The sequence below is a fragment of the Euprymna scolopes genome, chromosome 29, assembly GCF_053919585.1.
Source record: "Euprymna scolopes isolate OS-2025 chromosome 29, ASM5391958v1, whole genome shotgun sequence".
Taxonomy (NCBI): Eukaryota; Metazoa; Mollusca; class Cephalopoda; order Sepiida; family Sepiolidae; genus Euprymna; species Euprymna scolopes.
Genome location: NC_136510.1, coordinates 87,397,659 through 87,422,955, shown reverse-complemented (window position 1 = coordinate 87,422,955; position 25,297 = coordinate 87,397,659). Strand labels below are relative to the sequence as shown.

Here is a 25,297-nt window from a genome sequence, read left to right as displayed (position 1 = left end):
GGCCATGCGAGGATTCGGAGTGGTAGTCATTGTTAGTAGTGGGGATTGGGTGAATTGGATTACTTAAGGGGACGGCTTATGAAGAACTTTACGTTGGATTTGAAAACAACCATATTGTAAACAGTTGGGAAGCAGGGAAATGGAAGAAAGTTCTGCTGGCATGCAGTTCTAAGAAATGTCCATGGAATCTACGTTTAGATTTAGGCACAGATGAAGAGTAAGGGAAATTATTGATAGTGAATTCAGCTAGACGGGTGTTTTTCATGAAAGTTAGGCCAGGGGGGGGTACCATAGATTGGAGCTCAGATGAGCACTTGTCATGAAAATAACGATAAAGCAGAGACAGGCTCGCAATGTCTCATGTAGGGAAAGAGGTTGCAAGGAAGAGAAAAGAGCATCCCCTACTAGGCTACAAAGTCTATTTTGAACTGTCAAGGCAGGATAAGCTGCTTCTAGCAGCGCCTTCCCAGATGTGGCAACAGTACTTCATCCTTGGACGTACTTGGCTTTTATATAGATAGAGAATTGCATTAGCAATGAGATATCTACTGGAGTGGTAGAATGATCCCACCATTTTATACAGCAACCTTGGCAATGGATTTGATGTGTGTCCCATCTCATGTCAAAACATGGAGCCTCCCAGAGATGAAAGCCATTCATTTTAACTGATGCCAGATGGGGATCAGAGCGTTGATGGAAAGAAGCTTGGTTTTAGATACATTAAAATTAACTAGCCACGGCTTTCCCCATTGTACCACGTGATCAGAATCAAAAGGAGAGAGAATCAATTTACGGCCTTTGAAGTGTTGCCTTAGATGGTAGTGTCATCAGGAAAAATGTTTCCGAATGATATTGGGATGAAGAGAAGTGGGAAAATATAATTTTCTCCGATGAGAAAAAGGTTAATCTAGATGGTTCAGATGGATTTCAACACTATTGGGATGATAAAAATTTGCCCAAAGAGACTTTTTCAACTCGGCATAGTGGAGGAGGGTTTTTAATGATCTGGGGTGCTTTCTCGTCAGTTGGGACCCTAAAGTTGCAAGTAGTGAAAGGCCGGCAAACATCATTAAAGTACATTTCAATGCTTGAAAATGCTTCTACCAGGACTGAAGGGTCCACGTCTGGTGTGGAAGAAATTGTATTTTCCAGCAAGACAACGCTGAGATACACACTTCGACAAGCACGAGAATATTTTTCTTCAAATAATATAGAATTGTTTAGATCATCCATCATATTCTCCGGACTTCAATCCCATTGAAAATCTTTGGGGATGGATGGCAAAAGAAGTGTTCAAGGATGGAACCCAGTAGGATTCGATAACGGAACTTTCTGATTCAGTTTTCAGTACATGGGATAAAATTCCTTCGCAACTGATAAAAAACTTAGTCGCAAGTATGCCAAAGAGAATTTTGGAAGTAATTCGTAATAATGGAGGCTATACTAAATACGGAGACCCTTTTTAGTAATTTATAATTGCCTTTTGTTAGATAAATTATCAGTGGTCTTATCATTTTGAGCAGGTGAAAATGTTTTTTAAAAAATAATTAAAAGATCAGGGTTAAGGTTTCGAATGAAGCAGATTTTGTTTTCATTATATTTTACGTTTTGGCAATAGTTTCAACCATTTGTTTAATAAAAAAATTCGATAATATGCGTAAACGCTTTCTTAAGTGGGCTTATGATTATGACCAGGACTGTATGTGTGTATATATATTTGTTTTTTTAAATATTTTATACTTGCATTGTGTTCTTAGTTGCGTCAGTATAGTCGGATGGAACTCCCATATTGTATGATATTTCAGAGAAAGTTTCCCTTCCTCAGATAGGTGTTCAACCGATTCAAACGTGCATAAATGATTCATTTGGTGTCAATCCATTAGACTCCTGCATTGTATTGCCTTCTATAAATTTCCCTATATATAAGGGATTAGTTTTATACAGGTGAACTACATATGTATAGTGAAAAAAGGTTATATATAAGCATTCAAATTAGTTATTGCTTATTGACGTTCATGAAGTTCCATGAGCAGAGGTGACACAAACTGAAGCAATTTAAGACCTAACAGTGGAATAAGCTATGCAAATTCATCTTTTATTAATACTATATATATATATATATATTAATATACGTCATACAGCACAATCACGTTGACACTAGTTCTCATCAGATCACCGAAGTTAGGCAATGTCAAGCCTGGACAGAACCAGATGGGAAGGTGAGACGCTGTATGTACTGTGAGGTAGAATACCAGGTTAAGAAACTGGTGTGGTCTATCCTCTTGAGTGTAGATGGGCCTTTCTTAAGCTGTGGTAGGCAACCCATCTAGTGACGGCGTCACGATAAAAAATACACTTGATAGCCCTAGCGAAGCATCAAGTATTCAGCTACGGACAAGATTTGAATTACACTCATGTAGCAAGTTTAATCTCGGCTGTGGCTGCATGTTATACGTCATACTTGCACTGTGTTCTTGCATCAGTATGGTCGTATGGGAGATTTGTATTGTATGATATTTCGGAAAAATTTCCCTTCCTCATGCAGTAGTTTGTGGTGTCAATACTTGGGTACTAATCTCACTATTATATAGTTAATTTTTTTTTTTTTGGATACATGTTTTATAAATTTTAAGACTTTATAAACTAAAATTTTTTGACAAAAATAGACAAACGGTATTAGAAGCAAAATAATTTTACTTTTTTTGCCAATAAAATTAATATTGAAAACATTCATCGTAGTTACTTACTCTCATACAAATATTTTTTTTTTTCCACAATGTTGCGAATATTCTTTGTATTAGCTATAAAGTGGTATAAGATAGGTAAAGATTAAAATTGATATAACCAGGTACCAACACCGTTCATGGAATAGATATAATCTAGCTGTATACAATTTAAAACAAGTTGCTATTTTATCACTGGATCTGTGGGGGTTGAATTTTGGGGGTCATACCTTTCTAACAGCATTAGTGTACAGACTGCAAATAGATTAAATAATTACGGTCTTGCCTTACTACATTAATTTCCTTCTTACCATCACTTCAAAAACACATTGCGATAAACTAGTCTTGCAAATGTCTTTGAAAAAGGTTTCGCTGTATGTTTTACAGATTCAATTAGTCAAAACTTTAAAATGTTCGTATTTGGATTTTTCGGATCACTTCTTGTCTTGCATCTTATTTGCACAACGTTTCAGTCGATGTAACCTCCTTCAGGTGTATCTTATTAAATACAAATCTTTCCATTTCAGCCTCTCTCCCATCGATGAAATGTTGCATCCCTCTGCTTGTTTTACAAGTATTTTAATGGTAGATGCTCTGACGAACTACAAGCACTGGTACCCCCCCCTAGTATAAATACTTCTAACAAACCCAACAAGCAGAAAAATCCCCTCCTATACAGTAGAGATCTCCAGATGCTAGAAAACTCTACTCTAATGGAGTATTTCTCCAGAACTGCTAGATTTAATTCCTTTCCAGATTCCTGCTTCCGACTATAATGACATGCCAAAGTTAAAGTGTAATCTAAACAGACATCTTGCTGCTCAACTCCCTACATAGTGTCCGTGCAATTATGTCCCAAATAGTAACCCCTACATCAAAGTGGCACTGTGCCTTGTTTGGAGTGAAAATGCAGTAGAAACCCTGGAATCTGCATGCAATTTTGAACCCAAGCTTTTAATTCACGAGGATAGCTTGCTCTTCATTACATCAGCCATGACCAAGTAGAATTTCTCAAGTAATTTGTAGCTGTAGATTTGGGTCGCACACCCTGAGGATTGCATCTTCAATTTCCAGGAACAAAATTATTACAACTGAATCTCACCAAGTACTCTGAAATTCAGTTGTAAAAGCTACATTCCTGAAAAATTGAGGTTCAATCCACAGTGTGGGCGACCTAAAAATACAATTGCGAATTACTGAGTACTTTTACTCAGTCAAGGATGAGCACGCTACTCTCCATGGATTAAATAAAGGGCTCAGTTCGAAATTCTGTGCAGATTCCATCCAGAGTGTAACAAGATACACCTGAAGGTCGGAGGTTACATTGGCTGATATGTGAAAATAACGTTTAAGATAAAAACAGTAGACCAAATACAAATAGTCACTCACATAAAAATTCAGAACGGTAAAAAAAAATTAATTTTTAAAAAATACAAAACGAATATTTGAATTTACATACAAGAGGATTAAATAAAATAAAAATTATAAACAAGTCGGAAACCAGTTATAGGAGAAGGTTAAGCTGAACGAGTTTAAAAGGAAAACTAGGTAAGAGTTTTGAGAACACTTGTTAGATAAGTTTCAAACATTTAAGTAAAAGTTAAAATAAAAATAAATTTTGATTATAGAAACAGAAACTCGTCTGAAAATTTAGTAGAAAAAGGGAAATATTGATTGGAAGGCAAAATCTTATTAGAATGAAATGTGAAGAATTTAGTTGAAATATGAAATCTTTATTACTTAAGTTAAACATTTTTATTGACCTATTAGATACAGATAGACAAACAGAAAGGCACAGAGAGAGAGAGAGAGAGAGAGAGAGAGAGAGAGAGAGAGAGAGAGAGAGAGACATACACACAGAAAGGCACAGAGAGAGAGAGAGAGAGAGAGAGAGAGAGACACACACAGAAAGGTACAGAGAGAGAGAGAGACACACACACAGAAAGGCAGAGAGAGAGAGAGAGACACACACAGAAAGGCAGAGAGAGAGAGAGACACACACACACACACACAAAGGCACAAAGAGGCAGAAAGACACACAGAGAGGCAGAAAGACACACAGAGAGGCAGAAAGACACACAGAGAGGCAGAAAGACACACAGAGAGGCAGAAAGACACACAGAGAGGCAGAAAGACACACAGAGAGGCAGAAAGACACACAGAGAGGCAGAAAGACACACAGAGAGGCAGAAAGACACACAGAGAGGCAGAAAGACACACAGAGAGGCAGAAAGACACACAGAGAGGCAGAAAGACACACAGAGAGGCAGAAAGACACACAGAGAGGCAGAAAGACACACAGAGAGGCAGAAAGACACACAGAGAGGCAGAAAGACACACAGAGAGGCAGAAAGACACACAGAGAGGCAGAAAGACACACAGAGAGGCAGAAAGACAGAGACAGAAAGACACAGGAAACGGCCTTCTCTGCCTGATAGAAAAAAAAAACAGCCGAGAAATTATTGATCTTGAACGTATTAAAGAGAAAATTTCAAGTCTTAGGTGAGGATTATTCAAGTTAAAGATGAAGATTTACAGCAAGATGATCAATAGCTTCGTCATATATTACCTGGAATTTCACTCGATTCATCTTGGTCAACCGGAATGACCGATTCCATATTGGTGAGAGAGTCATCTTCAATAAAACAAGAACACTAATAAGCATCAGACCAAACAAGCGTGAAACAAAAAATAGACAACCTTCCTACAACGTGATCAAGAATGATAGCAAGCCTTCAGCTAACAAACTGAAGATAAGGGTTTGTCATATTTTTAAAACGTGCTAGAAAGAAAAATACAGAATGATTAAGCAGAATCAAATATCAAGGTGTCAGATACAATGCTACTTAGGTCTAGATTAAAAAAATTCGACAGATATATATCTATAGATTAATATGATAGCGTTTGTTATTTTCAGTGTCACGCTTACATGTTTTCTTCAGAGTAACTGTCGTTTAACTGTTATGACCTTCCATTTGTTGTAATAATTTTACCAAGAATTCTTTTAAGTTTTGGTTCAAACTGATGCACCCAAGTTATGGATGTCTTATTTTTTAAATCACAACTTTATAACATAAGAATCCATAGACTATAATAATATATACGAAATCTGCATGAATTAAAATTTATTAAATCGTATTTTACGACCGGGCTATGCCGGGCGTCCCTGCTAGCTTAGATAAATACTTTTGCAGTTTTAACAAAAGCGCTACAATAATATGAGGGGGGGGGCTCCATTTTCGCTGAAGATCCACAGAATGCCAATATAAATATTACATATGGAAGAGGCCGGTGTGGAATTTCTACAGGTCCCAGTCTTAAAGAGAATTAAAATGGGTGATTTTAGGCCCTCCAATGTTTTTTTTTTACAAATGCAATATGAAATACTATTTAAGTCGACAAAGTTAAAAATCCAAATTCAAACAATTAAAAGTTCACCTTATTTTCACCATTATTTAAACCATCGCCCTAGATCGGTGTTACAGATTTAAAACTTTGTCCAAGGATATATTTGTATGTATTCGACTTGATTTATTAAACAAAAAGAATGAAGTCTAAACTAAATTCTGTTAAATAGAAATAAAAAAAAAACAATATACAAAATAAAACTTCGTGTAAAATAAGATTTTAAAAAAAAAAAAAAAAAGTACAAACCACAGTTCATATAAGTAACTACAAAGCTAAGAAATCGCAAAATCAAAAATTTTAGGTGCTTATACAGTATAGGGCAGAAGTGAAAATCGTAGTTCCTAATAAATTAACAGGAAAAATGATATACTTCTGTATTCAGGCAAAAAATATGCATATAAACCAAAAATTGGGGGGGGGAGTCATAGATTAAAATTTTCATTGAAAGTAACAGTATGAAGCTAAACACTCCACCAGACCAGATGAATTCTGGTCTTAAAATCCAGTAAGACCGAGAGACTACAAGAAAGATATGCTATAACATTTAAATGGTTAATTGGAGAGAGGAAAGTTATGTTCTCAACCGTTTTTACTAACTCAGTGTTTAAAAAAAACAAAAGGAGAAATTTAATGGAATATATGAATAGCTATGCATCTCATATAAAGATATTAAGTATTAGTTCTAGGAAGGGGGGCCCTTGACTGCTGAGAACTTTGAAGTAAAATGAAAGGAAAACGCTTGTACAATAGTCAAATATGCCACAAGTTGGTTGTTTTACGGCATATCAACCCTTTTCAGGTGATTTAATGCCGAATCCAAAGATTTTGAAGAAAAAATTTTTTAATAGAATATATTTGTTTTCAAGTCTGTTTCTATTTAACCCAGAGTTGGGACCTTAACAGGTACTACCACTCCGGGTCAGAGTGGACCTGAGAGCAATGGCAATTAAAGGGTGGCTCCACACTCCCCAAAGCCTGCAAGCTGGGGCCTCACCACTGGATATAGTTTAAGGTCATATCCAGGACCGCCACAAGATGGAGTATTGTTGCTATATCTAGGGTGAAGCTCCTAAGTACTTTTTTTCTGCCTGGACAAATTTAGCGGACAACAATTTTTTTTTTTCCTCCCTACTTCCACTTTCTCATAGAAGGGACGCTGTGAATGTCTCTGCTCTATAGTTACTTTTATGGCATATGCGTCATTTTTGTAGCTTTTATTTTTTAAAATACATCTAGCACATCTACTGGATCCTTTTTCGTAACTCTTAGAATTTATAATTTCAACATGACACTAAGCACATAGTTTTCAACTAAAATGCGTTTGTGTTATGGTAACACTTCAAAAGGCTGACAAAGATTAGAATCTTGCTGATTCTCTCTCCTCCGACCTAGAGCGTGTGATAGAATGGAGTAATTAAATTGGTTATAAGATGGAGTACCATTACTATATCTAGAGTGGAGCTCCTAAGAGTACCCTTTCCTGTCTTTACAGTTTTTTTTTGTTTTTTTTACAAGGTGGTCACCACTATCAAGACCTGGAAGCCACTCAGGGATAAGGGTTATTGTAAGTACAGTACGTTAGTGTGGATATTTAAAGTGTCTACTTAAGGGGGCAGTTCATCAGGAATTTGTTTACGTTAGACTTTAAGACATCCAAGTTGTAGTCAGGAGGGAAGCAGGCAGACAGAACAGAGTTCCACAGGCGTGTAGTTCTAAGTAAGAAGCTTTGTTCATGGAATCTACGTTTTGATTTAGGCATAGATAAAGAGTGGGGAAAGTTTTTAATAGTGGATTCAGCAAGACGGGTGTTTTTTGTAAAAGATTGGCGAGGGTGGCACCAGAGATTGGAGTTCAGACGAGCACCTGCCATGGAAATAACGATAAAGCAAAGATAGGCTTGCAACGTCTCTTCTGTGGGAGAGAGGTTGCAGGGAAGAGAAAAGGGCATCCCCCCACTAAGCCACAAAGTCTATTTTGTACTCTATCAAGGCAGGATAGGCTGTTTTTAGCAGCTCCTGCCCAGATATGGCAGCAGTATTCCATCCTTAGAGGTACTTGGCTTTTATATAGATAGAACTAGCGAGGGGTACCCGGCGTTGCCCGGGTGTTTGTAGGGGTGTGTGGTGTTCAATAAAAAAGAAGCCCGGGGGGGAGGGGGGATCGAAGCCGAACCCGAAGCGAAGTTTGAAAATAAAATCGGCCAGCCAGAAGTGAAAGATGTTTGAAAGTCGTCGAGCGTTACGACGATGACGATGTAAGTATTGTTATAAGCGAAGTAAGAAAAAACGTTTTAATTAAGCGGGGGGGGGGGATAAAACACAAAAAAAATAACGTAAGGCAAACGAATGAACGTTACCTGAAAAATGGCTTAATACAAGGTTCAATATTTAAATTTAAAAAATCGAAAACGTTTAGATAATGAACCAAGGCCTTAACTACCTGCGCTAAAGCGGCGTATATAAAGTTTGTTCGGTTTATCAACTATTTAAAGTAAATCAGGTCATGACGTCATCTGACGCATGCGTTGTTGACCCTCCCCCCTGTCGAATCTGTCTAGACATCTCTCTCATTCTCACACTTCGTCTGCCTTACTCTAAAGACTGGAAAATGGCGTCTGGCAGTTTTTATTTAAAAAACTTCGATCGTTAATATTTTTTGTAAGCATATTTTTTTTTTTTTTTTTTTTACTTTATTTTTCGTTTAACTATCGTATCTACCTATTTTGAATGTGGTAATAACTTTGGTAACGTTGCCATAGCGTAGAAGTTCATAGTTTAGCTTTAATTAATTTTTTCTTTTTTACCGATAACATTTTTAAATTGTAAATTAAGACCGCCATTAGAGGTTGCTGACGCCAAGATCAAGTGACATGACTCAGCGGGTTTTAAATACAAGTTGACCCAAAATAAACGGCCGCGTGTATACTTTATGTAGAAGAGTTGGCGGCCGTATTTTTTGGGGCAGTTATAAATCGATTTAAAAATATATAATGTTTAATATTAAAAAAAATCACTTTTCTGCCCCCCCCCTACATAAAATCTATCAGTTGACGCACTTCTGATGGTCACTTTGGGCCAATTTTTCGATACTTGTCGTCCGGAAGGTGGAGGCTTTCATACGAGACCAAGTTTGTGAATTTTTGTTGTGTCTGTCGAAAGTTTTTAGCAGACACAAACATACACACATTTTCGCTTTTATATATATATATATATAGATAGATTGCATCAGTAGTGAGATCTTCTGGAGCGGTAGAAGGATCCCACCAACTTTCCAGTGACCTTGGCAACAGACTTGATGTACGTGTTCCATTTCAGATCAGGAGTGAAGGTCAAGCCCAGAAGCTTGTCAAAACATGGGGCTTCTCATAGACGAGAGCCATCCATTTCAATTGATGCCAGATGGGGATCAGAGCGTTGATGATGTAAAGATAGGAGTTTGGTTTTAGATGCATTAAAGGTAACCAGCCACGTCTTCCCCCACTGAACCACGCGCTCGAGATCAGAGGATAGAGAATCAGAGAGAGCTTTGTCATTTACAGCCTTTGATGTGTTGCTGAAGATGGTCGTGTCAGCATAGATGTCAACAAATGATTTAAGTAGGTGTTTAGGGAGATCATTGATGTAGATCAGGAAGAGAGTTGGGCTCAGGATGGACCCTTGAGGGACTTCAGCATTAATACTGCAGGCCTCTGATTTTTGTCCATCAACCACTACTCTTATGAGCCTATCAGAGAGAAATGATTTAATGATAGAGAATATTTCCAATTATACTGTAGCTGGAGATCTTGTGAGGTAGGCCTTTATGCCATACCTTGTCGAAGGCCTTTGATATGTCAAGAGCAATTGCCCTGGAAAGGAAGCCTTTGTCAAGGGATTCACTAATCCTATGAGATATAATCGTTAGCACATCTGCGGTAGATCTTGCAGATCTTTACAAAACCCATCTTCGAAATTTAGTGGCCAAAAACTTTTTGCCTCCTTATTTCCTCTTGTCTGCTCTATCGTTACTTTTATGATAGGTGCTTGACTGAGCTCCAATCTATGCCCCCCCTCATCCTGTAAAACGTTCAAATATTCGTCTAACTACAACAACTGGCAAACATCTATGTATCTCATATAGAGATTAAGTATAAGTCTCAAGGAAACCCTTGATTTCTGAAACCTTCGATTGAAGTAAAATAAAACAAATTAAATATTCAAGATGGACCAGTATGCAAAGAATTTTGCATCAAATCCCATCTTTTGTGATTGGGGTCACCTATCTTAACTTTCTATGAACAATATCCACTTATCTGTCCAGGATGTTTCCAAACATCAAAAAGTTTCATGCCAACTAGTTGAAACAAAAAAAAAAAAAAAAGAAAAAAAGAAAAGAAAAAAAAAAAAATTCCAATCGGTGCACAATCAACCAGAACTAGCTCTTGTCCTTACAAAGCTGTTCAACAGCTGCTTAAGAGAATTGTTTTCCATCACCAATGAAAACTGTCCAGCATTAAAAAATAAAAATGTATGATGAATAAGTCGCATTAATCCAGGAAAAAAATAAAATCAAGTTGTCAATTATCTATAAAAAAAAATTTTTTTTTTAAAAGTACCTATTTCTTGACAAGCAATGGTTTTCATCCTGCGAAATTAACAGCTGATTTACTGACTGTAATATAAAGACTAATTTGTTTGAATCTGTGGTAAATAACGCATACAAAAGATGTTTGTAAATGAATTTTATTTACAAATTTTCAATTTGGCTCAATTAGTTCTCAAAAACCAAGGCCGACCCTCTTCTTGGGCTGAACACTACCTCTACATGAGAGAGAAAAGTAATGAACACTCGAATATCTAAGTAAAATGAAGAACATTAATTTTCTTTCCTCAATTGATCAGTTAATAGTATACCATTCTTGTCTCTTTGGTCTTACCAAATACCAGGACAAAAATTCAAATCTAGTGGAGTATTGAGACTAATGCTCTTATTAGAGGCAATACTTCTTGGAAAAAAGGCGTACCGTTCCTCGCATAAGAACTGCACATCTGTGGAACTGTCTTCTGTTTGCCTGCTTTCCAGCTCACTATGATATGGTAATCTTCAAGTCCAACGTAAACAAGTTTCTTGAGCCGTTCTCTTCAAGTACTCCAATTTACCAAACTTATTACTCACGATTACAAGGACAATGTCCAATTAACTACTGTACACTCTTTAATCCTTATCCTCAAGTGGCCTCTGGACCTTGATAAGTGGTGACTCCTATGTAAAAAAAAAAAAAAACCAGTGTGAGGAAGCCATACTGAGAGGATCTTATTTCGGCTGTGAAGACTTATTTTCAATATTTGATCAGGATTTGGTTGTGGGATGGATGTATTCTTCATGTCAGGTTGACATGACAAACCCTTGCATAAAAACCTTGGATACTCCAGGACAGTGTCCACTAGACATTTAAATTGTGTAAATTGTAGTGGCAAAATGTTTGCACATGTGGATCTATCAATTTACCAAGTGACGTCATACCAAGCATCAGCAGCAGCTAACTTGAAGTATTAGCATTGTCTGCAAACAAAATAACGTCTTCCTAGTGACTTTAAAAAATTTGTAAGTGAAGAAGCAATGAAGCAACAAAAAAAAAAAAATTTGTAAGTGAAGAAATGAAGCAAAAAAAAAAAAAAAAAAAAAAAAAATTAAAGACAAACAGTATGGTATTTATTTCTCTCCCACAGTGATAAATGTGACAAGGGTCAGAAAACAAGATTGAAAATTCAGCACTCTCAAAGGAACACTATAACCCGGAAAAAAAAAATAAAAATAAATAATATACATATATATAAAAACGCCTCAAGCGATTAGCCTGAAACTAACCTCTTAAGAGAAGACAAAGCCTGGAAGAGTGGACCACCTAGAACTGCACAGGACCAGCATCCTACTGCAATCAATAGGGAAATGGTCATTACAAGAATAATCTAGACTTGATTTTGGTGCCGAGGTTTAAAAGGAAAAAAAAAAACAAAAAAAAACGCATCAAAGCACAAAGAAAAGTGAAAAACCGTATGCAACTATAGTTAATGACATGGGTAGTAATAAAATGCAGACAGCGACATTACTGTTAATATGAGAAACGTGTTTACAATTAAGATAAAGATCCTTTTAAGCCAAAACAAGTTTTTGTTTTGTTTTTTTTAAAGTGTCAAGAAAGTCTGGTTAACAAATTTGTGGCGTTTTCGAATGCAGAGAAAACAAAAATGTTTTTTCCAAGAGTGCTCAATACACACGTAGAACTAATCAAAAGAGAAATTATGTAAATATCAGAAAGGAGAAAAAAAAAAAAAAAAACTTTGATTAATCTATGCTTCAATGATATAAATCGTATATTCACAGGGTTCAAGAGTCTTGAACTCCCTGAAAAGATGATTAATATATATCAATTTCCCACAGGATATATTCCAACAATTAAAGTTTTTTTTTTATGATTGTACTTTTGTGTATTTGTTTTTCCTTAAATTACAGAAACTTTAAAATTTTCAGATAAGGTTCTTTTCGATTTGTCTCCCCCTGTTCTGAAAGGAGTTAAAAAAAAAAAAAAAAAAAAAAAAAAAAAAAGTTCAATAACAAATGCATAAGTGCTGTATATTTTATTAAAAATAAGTGATCAATTAATCGTAAAGAAAATCCTCACACCTTAAAAATGGAATAATCTTGCCAAATCTGGACAGGAGCTGATCGGCATGTCCTACCAGCTTTGATAGAGTTCAAAACCGGCTTTGAAACTTAGGTGATGCCTTTCTCTTCCCTGCAACCTTTCCCACAGAAGAGACGTTGTGAGCCCATCTCCGCTCGATTGTTATTTTCATGGCAAGTGCTCGACTTAACTCCAATCTTTGATCCCCCTTGCCAAACTTTCACAAAAACACTCGACTAGGTATAGCCACTATGTACGATTCCCCCCCCCCACTATCTGTGCCTAAATCTAAACGCAGATTCGAAGCATAGTTTCTTTCCCAGAACTGCACACCTGTGGAACACTGTCCCCATGAATAATCAAATTTTACCCAATTCACACCATTAGTGATTATTACGCTATCACCTTACATTTATTAACCCTTATCCTCGAGTGGCCTTCAGGCCTTGATAAATGGCGACTAATATATATATATATATATATACATAAATAAATAAAAAACAATGCAAATCATACAGAGGTGAGAAAGCGACACGCGAAAATTGGTCACAATTTTCTGATTGTAATATATATATATATAACAAAGCTGGTTATAACAGGAAGAAAAAAAAATGAGCCGTCATTATGACAGGCATTTTTTTTTTTTTTTTTTTTTTTTCAGGCAACTCAAATAACCTGCTGTACGGGTCTGTAGGACGAGGGTAGGTAATAAGACGAAGAAGAAACTAAACAAGCTAAGACAATGGCCAATTGTAGTTGCCTAGCTACCCTGTAAGCTAAGCAGCAACAGACAGTTTGAAAAACAATTTCCCAGGAGTAACTAAATATGGAGCAAAGTTAAAACACTCAAGCAGGCCAGAGTACGAAACTCCCATAAACCATCTCCTTAAACTAGTCCAAAACGAGGCTCAATACGAAAACAAATTAATTACAGCAAGACAAAATGGCTACCTGTTTCAGTAAAAAGGAAGAGTTGAATCGGTGTGGGGTAGGGGAGGAAATGAACAAGAGTGGGAGTATTTAATTCAAGTGCAGCCGAGTGTGGTGGAGCAGAGTGAAAATTATTCATTATATAAAGAATAGAAAATTTTTGCTCGTTTCAATTTTATTTTGTTCTAATTGGGGATGGGGCATCCTACAAAATGCTAGACATTCACCCACTATCTCCTACATTCCAGATGAGAGATCTTTTTTAAAATTCCAACCATCACTTTATGTGTAATTGTTCGCATCTCTTGCACTTTGTTCACTGAGTATATTTGCCAGGTAGGTATTGAAATTCTTTTTCATGAGTCTAGTTCATATAATTACTGGAACAATAGAGATCTTCCTAAGATTCCAATTTTCTTTTTATGTCGTACCTATTTTGTTATCTTTTCCCTCCGTTTCGTTTAACCCAGAATTAATGGGAGCTAACTTCTACCAAGGTTGCTTCTTTCCCCTTGTCCCATATCACTGTCAGGTTTAATATCTTAGTTTTCTATGTACGTAACCGTAGGAATTGCATAATCATAGTGGATGGTGTAGGACTTATTCTGAACTGTTGTTTCTGGTAAACATGTTCCCAGGACTTGTTCCTGCATTCGATATTCAACAGAAGACTCCGGTTTCGTTTCATGTCATACATAACACTTTGGTATTTCGTTATCTTTTCCCTTTATGTGTGCGCAGGGGAATGAATGGGTTGATTTAGATACACTAATTGGTCACCGCTTATCAAAGCTGGGGTGGGGGGGGGCACTCAAAGATAATAGTTAAAGAGATCTGTTGGATGTTGATCGCCACCGGAAACAGCAAATAGAACGAGCAGAAGGTCATTGAAGAGGACGGCTCAACAAGTAATTGGTATTTGTTTACATTAGACTTGAACGTCACCATGTTATAGTCGGTTGGGAAGCAAACCTGTGGTATTTTGTTTCACAGATGAAATGTTCTAGAAAAAACTTTATTCATGAAAGTTCTGTTTGGCTTCTGGTACTGACAGAATTATATATATATATATATATGGTAGCTTCTTTCAGTCTTAGACAATGGATATCCACTGTAAGGGTGCCTGCGCATGGGATATTTATGGCAAGAGTTGCACAATCTTCAATAACACCTCTCCTGAATCTGCGTTGTTACATACCAGTAGCAAGTGGAGGTTCAGGATGACTGGAAACAATGCCGAGATAAGCGGAGAGCACATACAATGCCTAGAATTCCCAAATAGTCACACATCTGGTACTAGACAGGCTCAATGTTGCTTAACTTCAGTAATCTGATGAGAACCAGTGTGTCAACGTGATTATGCCATTATATATATATATATATATATATATATATACACACACACACACACACACACACAGAATAGTTAAGTGAATAATTTTTATATGAAAACAATTAGAAAGGACTTTCTAATCACTTGTTTTTTCTATTTTGAAAGTGATTCAGTTTCTAGCCATAAGTTTTCAGCCAAATGGGTGACCTTTTGTGTAAGAAAACCCACTAGCAATGACCAGCAACCAGACGACCAACCAGAGATAGCTGGAGAGAGAAAGTACCGTTTTAATACTTCCGAAAACTGTTGATGTAGAAATTGTATTATCATATACACTTAGTGTATTTTTGTGCACCCGCGCTAAATATGACGGTACATGCATAGTTCCAGTGTCCCGTGAATGTCTGCATGCATTTAAAGGGTCCAAGACCAGACGATGTTACACTTTTGATCCACCACAACCGGACTATAGTATGTAGGAACGTTAGGAATTACAACTGTTTGAAAAATAGCGTTGAAACCTAATCTAACAGTCGGCTGCTGATAACTTTCATTGCAATTATTTTTGTTACTATTGGGTCAACAATTATCAAGGTTAAAAGCCACTGAAGAACATGTTTGAGTGGTTATTCAGTTTTGTTTATGGCATAACCCTTTGCAGATTATTTGATGTCAAATCCAGTTTTTTTTTTGGTAAAAGTTTTTATGTTTCAAGTTCTTTATATCTGCAAATAATTATTCATCGTATTTAATTGTTTCATTTTCTGCTTTGCAGAATATGATCGAGTTTTGGAAAGGGAAAAGAAAGAAACAAGTATTTGGTGCATTTAAGCCAAGGAACTGGCATCTTTCAACAGTTCGATATGGCAGCGCCGGTCAAGATTAGACAAAACTTGCTAGCCAAGAAATGGGGAATACACAGAGTACTAGCACTAATCAAAGGCACAGAACGGTTTATGACAAAAATTTTACATCGTTTTATTTTTTTTTTTTTTTTTTTTTTAATATAATATTAGAAACTGGCAGAGCAGCGAAAGAAAGAGAAACTTGTTTTTGTCAACTATTTTATCCATGGTCTCCCAGACATCAGGTAACCCAGCTATTATCAAATAGGGAAACGATTTGGTTCGTTTTAAAAAGAAAATTAAAAAATAATAATTTAAGGCAACTATAGTATCATTTCCCAATTTGAAAATGAAAAAGTATGAATTCTTTAAATTCCAAACTTTCCCTGGGACAGATCAGAAGATAAATAGATGGGAGTTGAAAGATTATCAAAGATACACTGATCTTGTGCCTAACTTGTTTTCTGTTTTGATTCAAACATTTCAAGAGAATAAAAAATATATAACCCAAAGATGCCAGAAAATTTAAAAAGTAATACGTCTCGCGGAAGGGATATCTATGTTTGAAGTAGCGAGTGGTCTGACTAAATCATTCGAGTAAGTCGCCTACCAGTCAGTATTGCTATTTAATTGCTTCCCTACGAGAACAATATGGCACAAAGTCCTTTTTAATGTGGGGAAAACCAACTCCCCCAAAAGGGGCACTCTGGAAGTAGGCAAAAATAAAAATCGCCTTAGAAGTGCATACCTATGGAACTGTTCCGTTTGCCTGTTTCCCACCTGACTACAACCTGGATGTCTTCAAGTCCAACATCAAGAAATTCCTGATGAACCGTCCTCTTAAGACACTTTATCAAATCTCCAATACTAACGATTAATACGATACTATCCCATTGATTACTGTACACACAATAACCCTTATCAAAGCCCGGAACCCACTCGGGGATAAGTGGCGACTACCTTGTAAAAAAAAATAAGTAAATTATAGAAGGGCTTCCCCTACATTGACCAAGGACAATGTAATTCAAGTGTAGCATCAGAACAGATACTACACATTGATTTTATCATTCTTCTATGTAGGAACCCGGATGTTCTCAGTCATTACATAAAAAAGTCTTGTTGGGCGAGGAAAGCAATTTCATTTTAAGTGGTTGATAACCAATCAGATGTCGCAAGTTCAATTACACTGAGAAACCATAGTGAATTGACTTCATGAGCACCTTTCCATTTCAACTATATGTGGAAAGGTCTTGAGCTTGCTCTCGACCTCTAAAATTAGGACATTCAATGAAACTTCCTGATACGTACATATTGGTTTCGAAAAAGATCTTAACTATTTATTTAATAAATTAATTTTTTTTTAAACTGGTTTCAGAATTTGTATGTGTGTGTATGTGTGTTATTGAAACGATAGAGATCTTCCTAAGATTCCAGTTTCTTTTTAGGTCGCAATTATTGATCAATTTCGCACTAATTTGGTCTTTGCCCAGAATTCACCCACATTAAAAAAAATAAAAACTGTATGATGTACCTAGCCATGAATGCAAATATAATTAAAAAAATCATGTAAAGCGATCAAGTTTTATTAAAAAAAGAAATTTTTTTTTTTAATTAAGTGATTAATAGAAATTCGCTCTTCAGTTACGCATAAAATTTGATTTTTTTTATTCAAAAATAAAAACTACTTAATTTACATGACTTTTGGAATATATCTTCATTTTGTCACGGCTACTTCGGGACAAGATCAAAGTGTAGTATCTGTTCTTCAGATGCTGCACTTTTATTTCTTGTTCGCTTTCGGTGGAGGAGAAATCCTTCACGACCGAGACAATTTTTATTTTTGTACCTTTTCTCCACGTTAAAAAACGACCCTGGTGTCTAACTGTCCCGTAGGGAGGCATAGTAAATAGGTACATACATAGATTTTTATTTTTGCTTTTTAATATGAAGGGGGGGGGGAGATATGAACAATAACCACTAATTTTGTATTTAAAAAAAAAAAAAAAAAAAAAAAAAAATGTAAAACAATTTAATTTTTAGAGTAAGGTTCATTTCATTGCATAACTTCAGTAAATCACCAGTACTACGTGACCACCCACCACCCGTCGGGTTATTTTGATTGCAATCAATGCTTGGCAACAATCCCCGGTTGTCAAAACCGGTTTTGTCTAATATCTGTAACCATTCATAAAACTTCCCTAATTAAATTTGTCAAGTAATTTTCTATGACTGTAGACAAGGTGTCATTTCAGTTAAAGCCACTTTATAAAGTTATAACCAGTTAGTCACTGACACGTGTATATTTTTACTTAGCCGAATTGTGATGAGGTGTGTGTGTGTGGGGGGGGGGAGTATATGATTAAAAAGAAAAAAGAAAATTGGAAGAAATGACATTTAAGGTGCTTGTTTACACTGGTGAACTTTTAAACCAACGAATTTCAGGTGAAAACATTACGTACTCATGTCATTGTAAAATTAATTCCCACAATCTATAAAAAAAAAAAAAAATTAATCCACTAACTGACGCGCTAGAAGTCAGTTAACTATAAAAAAAAAAAAAAAAGGTCACAATTACTTGCCAGATATCGTGTTTAAATATGGTGGACCCTCAATATAAATCAATTCAAGAGTTATCGCCCTTATTTGTCATACTGAATTGGTCTCAAATCTAAATCAAAAACAAATTGTAATTCAATAAATTCTGTTTTTACTTTTAATTTTTCTACTGGACTTTTTTTTTTTTTTTTTTTTTTGCAATTTATACTAATTTCGCCATGACATGCGAGTACGTAATGTTATCACCTGAAATGCGTAAGTTTAAAAAGACCAATAATGTAAAAAACAAGGATCAAATTTAATTTGTAGTGATCATTATGCAATTCCATATTTAAAGACATTTGATATAGAGGTTGTGAATTGGCATAAAAATGTTAGAAATTTAGAAGTTGACAAATTAGGCAGCAGAGTAGATTGTTTGGCATTCTCATCCAAAGATTTTTTCATATTTTTCTGAAAAATTTAGATAACCTTGACTACTCTCATTTGGATCTTTGGACTACTGCTGTCATCTTTGGTGTCATTCTCACAAAATGATGTCCGTTGTAATATCCGATCTCCAGCTCGGTCTTCTCGTGTCACTGCTAGACTTTGGAATTCCCTCCCTCTTTCCCTGACTGTACTAACATACGTAAATGTTATGCGAAGAGACATCCCGCTGTTTAATTCCCAACAGTACCCTGTGAGATACAACCCCAAATAGTAGGCCACTATGTTCCAAGTGCCAATATGCCTTGTTTGAGGTAAAACAAATATTTAAAAAAATACAAATTACAACAAAAACAAGCAAGGTTCCCCTAAAAAAAAAAAAAAAAAAATTACTTTCACCATGACTAATGTTTGTGCAAAGGAATTTTAAAATCCAAGACGTGGTTATTGAGAAACGTGCAAACAAATGAATGGATGAAAAATTTTGGGGCAATTTTACCCTTATAATGGCCCCTAGAAGAACCCCAGAAAATCCGTTCTGGCAAATTTTTACTTTTATCATGACTAATGTTTGCAAAATTTTTTTAAATCCAATAAATGGTAATAGAAAAAGTGAGAAAAGTGCGAACACACAGATGAAAGGACGAACAGGAGTAGAGTTAAGTAACATTGAGCCAGGTCAGTATTAAAATGAGTGACCATTTAGAAATTTCATCTGCTGTATGTGTCCTCTGCTTATCTGAGTTGTTTCCAGTCAGTCTTGGGCCTCTCCTTGCCATTGGATGCAAGGAGGTGCCGTTGGAGAATGCGCAACCCTTGTCTCAATTACACGTACAGCTACCCTTACAGGAGTGGCCATTATCGAGATGGAACAGAGGCACAGACATCAATTTATGCGATCAGACTGAAATTTTGCATCCTGGTAACTGAACAGCAGATACATAGGATTAAAAAAATAAATAAAATAAGAGTTGTAGAGACTAAAACCCAAATGGCTCATCTTTACCATAAGCTTGACATTTGCCCTAGATATCCTCCATATTAAATTATTTCTAAATTAATGACCGATTTTTTCACCAAGTTAGGTGACAATTGGTCAAGCAATGGACAATGCTATACACGATCAAACGTAACTGAAAACAACCTTGCCAGGTTATAAATAGGGAGAATGGTCGAGACAAAAAAAATAAATAAAAAATACGATTATCGAAAATTGCTGACACTACTTAAGAAAATGGTGATTTGGAGAGGGAAAAAAAAAAAAAAAAAAAACAAATCTAGTTTCCGAGTCAGATTAAAGAAATTCCTCACCTATGGGAAATATTACACCCACTCAATCCGAATGGAAAACTTGTTTGGAAACAGACAAAACTAAAAATAACCCAAACGAGGAATACATACATACACACACATATATTTCTGTTGAGAAATATATAAGAGTTGATTTAAGTAAAGAGAAAATACCTTGTAATTAGCCGAAGCACTTAGTAATCTTGCAACAATTCAATTGGATAACAATTTAGTTTGATTGCAAGTAACCATGCACACAGTGAGGATTGGACTCCCAGGACAACAGGAAGTAGTCAAACTTCCAATTCTATATTGAAGCAGTTAGCACTCAAAATGGCTGCCAAATTTTATCGATTATTTTTTTGTCTGATTTTCCAAGCAGTGACAGGACCAATTAATCAACCGAATGAGTTACTTTAGTTTTTTATGGATTTCTAATAAACACTTTAAATTTCTGGCTTATGTAACTAAGTTGCTGGAAATTGGATCGTAAACTGAAATAAGTACAACAAAGATATATTTAAAAATTATCTAAGAGTTATCTCCCTTATTTCATCGACATCAGCTGAAAATGTTCTTTTCAATCATTGTATTACATGTTCTGTTCTCATTCTAAAAGAGAAATTAAAATTTCATATTCCATTTTATGTAGTAATTAGTGATGGGACGATTCTAATATCTTCCCTCCCCAATTCAGATACAATTACCGATTCCGTACTTAATTCCGATTCTTTATGAATTTCTAAATATTTAACCATAGTCCCCCCCCCCCAATTACCATAAGCATACACACATGTTAAATGTGTAGATGTATTTTTTACGCTTGAGAATATATTTGTGGGCGTAGTGATCTATAGATTTTAGCTTTACTGGTAGTTTAAAATCAATTTTATCATTACTGCCATCAATGGAAGATTTTGCTTTAAACAAAATCAAGACAATTGTTTTTGGCATTGCGAAATGAGCACAAATTTTTCTGATATCAATTCCCACTAAAAGCTCCAATATTTCCGATTCATCTCAACAGTAGTAATAATGCAGATGTCTGGGTCCTTTCTCCAACACAAGCGCCACCATGTTGAGTGTTATGCATACCGCATAGTTTAGTTGGTTTCTTGCATATCAACCCTTTTGAGTTAATTCCAAATCCAGTAATTTTAGAAAAAAGTTTCCATGCTTGAAGTTCTTTATATATAAATACTAGCATGGGTGCGCAGCATTGCCGAGTGTTTGGAGGGAGGTGTGTGTTGAGCGAAAAAAAAAAAAAAAAAAAAAAAAAAAAAAAAATGGAAGTAGGAAGGCAGGCTCGACCCTATACCGCGAAGGAGGAAAAGAATGTGAAAAAAAAAAAAAAAAACTAACGTCTTTGCTGTTACGACCACTGCCAAACCGGAAGGGACATAGGTTTAAATTAAGGCTACACAATCGAAAAGGAATGACTTTCAAAAATATAGGCGAAAAAAGCGACTCCTCCCTGTAGAAAAGTGCCCAGTTTAGGGTGAAGATGTTTTTAGCCAATTTTTCGGTATTTGTCGTCTTAAGGGTCGAGCTTCAAAACAATTCTGATCTTGTGAAAATCAGTCACCTTTGTCGAAAGTTTTAGGCACACATGCAAATATACATAGACTTATAGCTCAAATTTTCGACCCAAACTGATGAAAAAGCTTGCCCTATCTCTGAATACCCTTTATGTAAAATTTCAAATGTTTAGACCAGAAATTGGCCGAGTAATTTGGTAAAGACCGCAGAGGTCCAATTTTTTCAACTTTGACCCCTATTATTACCCCTTAACATTTTGGGCTCAAATTAAGTTAAGTTAGATCCATATCCAAGGAACCCATATCTAAAATTTCCAGTGTTTAGACCCAAAATTGACGGAGGAGTTTGGTAGAGTTCTCAAAGATCAAATCGTTGAACTTTGAGCCCTTAACAGCCAAATTTTTAACCGAAAACTGATTACAAAGACTTCCCCAATCTCACTACCCTGTATATCAAATTTGAGTCTGTAGACTTAAAATTGACAGAGTTATTGTGTAGGGAAATATACAGACACAAACACGTTCACTTTTATGGATATAGATTTATTCATGGTTTGGTTTGGTAGTTTACTAGAGGAAAATTGTTTTTATTTTGACTTTGCAAAACATGATAGCGTTTTGAAAACGGAAAAGAATAACATCTTCAGACAGTCTGATCTGGTAGCAGAGGCAGAAGAAAGCTGAAACAATAACGATAAAGAAACCGTCATAAAAAGGCACCGTTGCTTTCACATCAGTTTCGTCAAAGGATTTGTCTGTCAACCGAAAGTACAGCGTGCCTGCAAACCATATTTCTCACAGAAGCTTTGACAATTACTTTTAAAGAAAAAAAAATACCTACCTACATCTATATTATTGATTATAAAGAATTAGCGGATTATTTAATGCCTGTAGACTTAAGAATCAAAAACTTAAAATCGATATATACCAGTCGAGAAGCCATTCTCAGCAATCAATCTTACAAAGACTGGGCCATTTTAGTGACCATTAGGTTGTCATACAGATCCTGGATAGTCCTAATAAAAAGTTGAATCTGCATAGCTTATTCCATTGTTATGCCTTCAGTTTGTGTCAATCCATTACACCCCTGCATTGCCAACTATAAATTACCTTTATATACACAAATAGTGTTTCAAGCAAACTACATTAACCTCTTCTACAGCAATACAAAATTGGTTTAACTTGTCCAGCTTACATTTCCGTAGTAGTGACAAACCTTTGTGACCACTCAGTCTAAAAAAATATTGGCTCTGAGACAAAGGGGAACCACCCAAAACATTATCATTTAATTTTCACAAGTAATAAAATTTTAATACATGAACAAATACAATTAAAATTTTGACGAAAATAATTATGCCAACTTGTTTGGCAATATGTTTGTGTGCCGTTATTTCTAAAAACCTGCATTTTTAAAAATTATTTTATATAGGATGTGGACTTCAAAAGATTCGTTTGCCATTGAACAAGCTTACTCATGTCTGCTATTACATAAAAAACAAATGCATACAATCTAAGATCAGTGACACACCTAGTTAGCCTCAAGAAATATTTAATATTTCAGTTTTTTTTTTGTTTATTTTAGAGATTAAGTATTTTAAAAAAAAAAAAAAAAAAAAAAAAAAAACAGTAAATAAACAATTCTATAATTAAACAACTGCCCATCTACCTGTATAATCACAGCTCCATTTCTGAACCAACATTTAGTAATTATTAGATCAAATTATTTTAAACTATCAGGATTATTACGTATAATAGAAGCTACATTTAAAATGTTGAAAATAAGGCTTAGTTTAAACTTCCTTGAAGGATACACACTTCCTTAAGACTTGGGGAGAAGAAAGAACTCGAGTATAAGTCACTGTAATAAGATATCTAGAAACAATTGGTGGGATGGAGAGAAGATTACTTATGAGAAATTGATTATATAAGATGGCTTACAGTGAGCACAGCTATAAATCTTGCAGGATGAAATCCGTATTACTTGTCATTAAGAGTTTTCATTGCTATGGTTGATAACTGAAACTGAAGAAATCTTGAGGCCAATGAAGATCCAAACACTTTTGGAGCCTCATCGAACAACAGACATGAATGGAAGAACAGAGTCAAAGTGACACACAAGCCAATTTGAAGAAAATAGAAAAGCCAATCTAATAACAAAACGGTAACAAAGGGCCCTTAGAGTCAACCAACCGCAACTACCCCCCCCCACAATACAATGTGACCAATTCCCAACTATTCAGAGACCAATTTGATGAGCGAGGGTTGATAAGTACTTGATTAAAGATTCAAGCACTCCTGTATTCATGATGCAGTCTGTACTGGAATGCAGAGGATCAGTCCAGTATTTTTCAATACCAGACAGACCAACGAGCAATGTTGTCCAGTGGTCTTGTTGATATTAAGGTTCTTAAATTTGACATTAGACAGCAATTCTTGTGAGAGTTCACTACAAAAGCCACGACCGCCCGCTCGTCTTTTTCTGAATTTGGTGCTTGATTGTGACACTGGCCTTAGCGTCAATCATGCGAGTTCAGTCAGTGCTCAAATGAAAGGATTTTCTTTCTAAACAAGATCGCAAGTTTAAAAACAGACAACGTTTCATTTTCAGGTTATGATGACCCAGTTTCTGCACCAAACGACAGACTCAAAAAAACAGACAATAATATCTTCCAACCATACAAACAATCCATTAGCTTTAGTCACATCTGTCAAACAGAAATCCAATTGATACCACTGCCAGTCTTGGAATTTAAAGACACACACAAAGTTATAGATATTCAAGAAAAAAAGCTCGTGAATTTAACGAGGTGATTAAGAGTGCTCAATAAAAGAGCACAATATATAATAAACAAATTAAGATTGTGACATTGGACATGCTAAGGTTTCAGGCGGATGGTTGGTTAAAACCCCAAGTCCTCATCAGGTGACTTAAAAGAAAGTTTCTTCCGCAGAAGAAAGTCAGTTCTCAAAAGTTCTTGATTTGAGAACTTGCTTTATTCTGTGGAAGAAAAACTTATATCGCTTGATAAGGACTTGTGGTTTTAACCAACCATCTGTCCGAAACATTAGCATGTCTGTCACAACCTTGAATATATATATATATATATATATATATATATATATATATATATATATACATACACACACTAGACTACCCGTGACCCGCTGGGTCAGTACATTATATTAGCTATGGAATTAATGCATGAGCGTGACACTTGTGGCATAAAGAAAAGATTTTTGTGACAAACATTTCTATGAAAGTAGATTAAAATGAAAAATAGATTTCTACGAGTCGTTCTGTTTATAATTGTTTATTTTTGAAAAAAAACTTACAGCCATTGAATTAGAAGTGGTTTGCCATACTCATAGGTAAATGTGCACTGAACAGATACCATAATACTTAAAGTTAAATTCAAATTTTGATATAGCTTAAACGCGAAAAACAAAATTGGAACGCTGAAAACGTACACAGTAAAACAATACGTTTTATCGTCACGTTGATTTGTAACACAAATTAAAAACATTTTCGGGTTATTTATTTACATTGGTAGTTAAAAAAAACATTCATACATTTTCTTTTA

General features: G+C 35.5%; 1 protein-coding gene across 15 annotated transcripts in view; it reads right to left on the bottom strand.

Annotated features, from left to right (window-relative positions):
* LOC145252774 (uncharacterized) overlaps positions 1-25,297 on the bottom strand; it is a 134,918-nt gene that overhangs the window by 67,130 nt on the left and 42,491 nt on the right. For 10 of the 15 annotated variants that reach the window (XM_080112688.1, XM_080112689.1, XM_080112698.1 and 7 more), the window contains exon 2: positions 5,293-5,358. The exons of the other annotated variants lie outside the window; for them this stretch is intronic. In XM_080112688.1, coding sequence (XP_079968814.1) covers positions 5,293-5,358 — 66 coding nt within the window. The remainder of the gene's footprint in view (positions 1-5,292; positions 5,359-25,297) is intronic. 15 annotated transcript variants of the gene reach the window in all.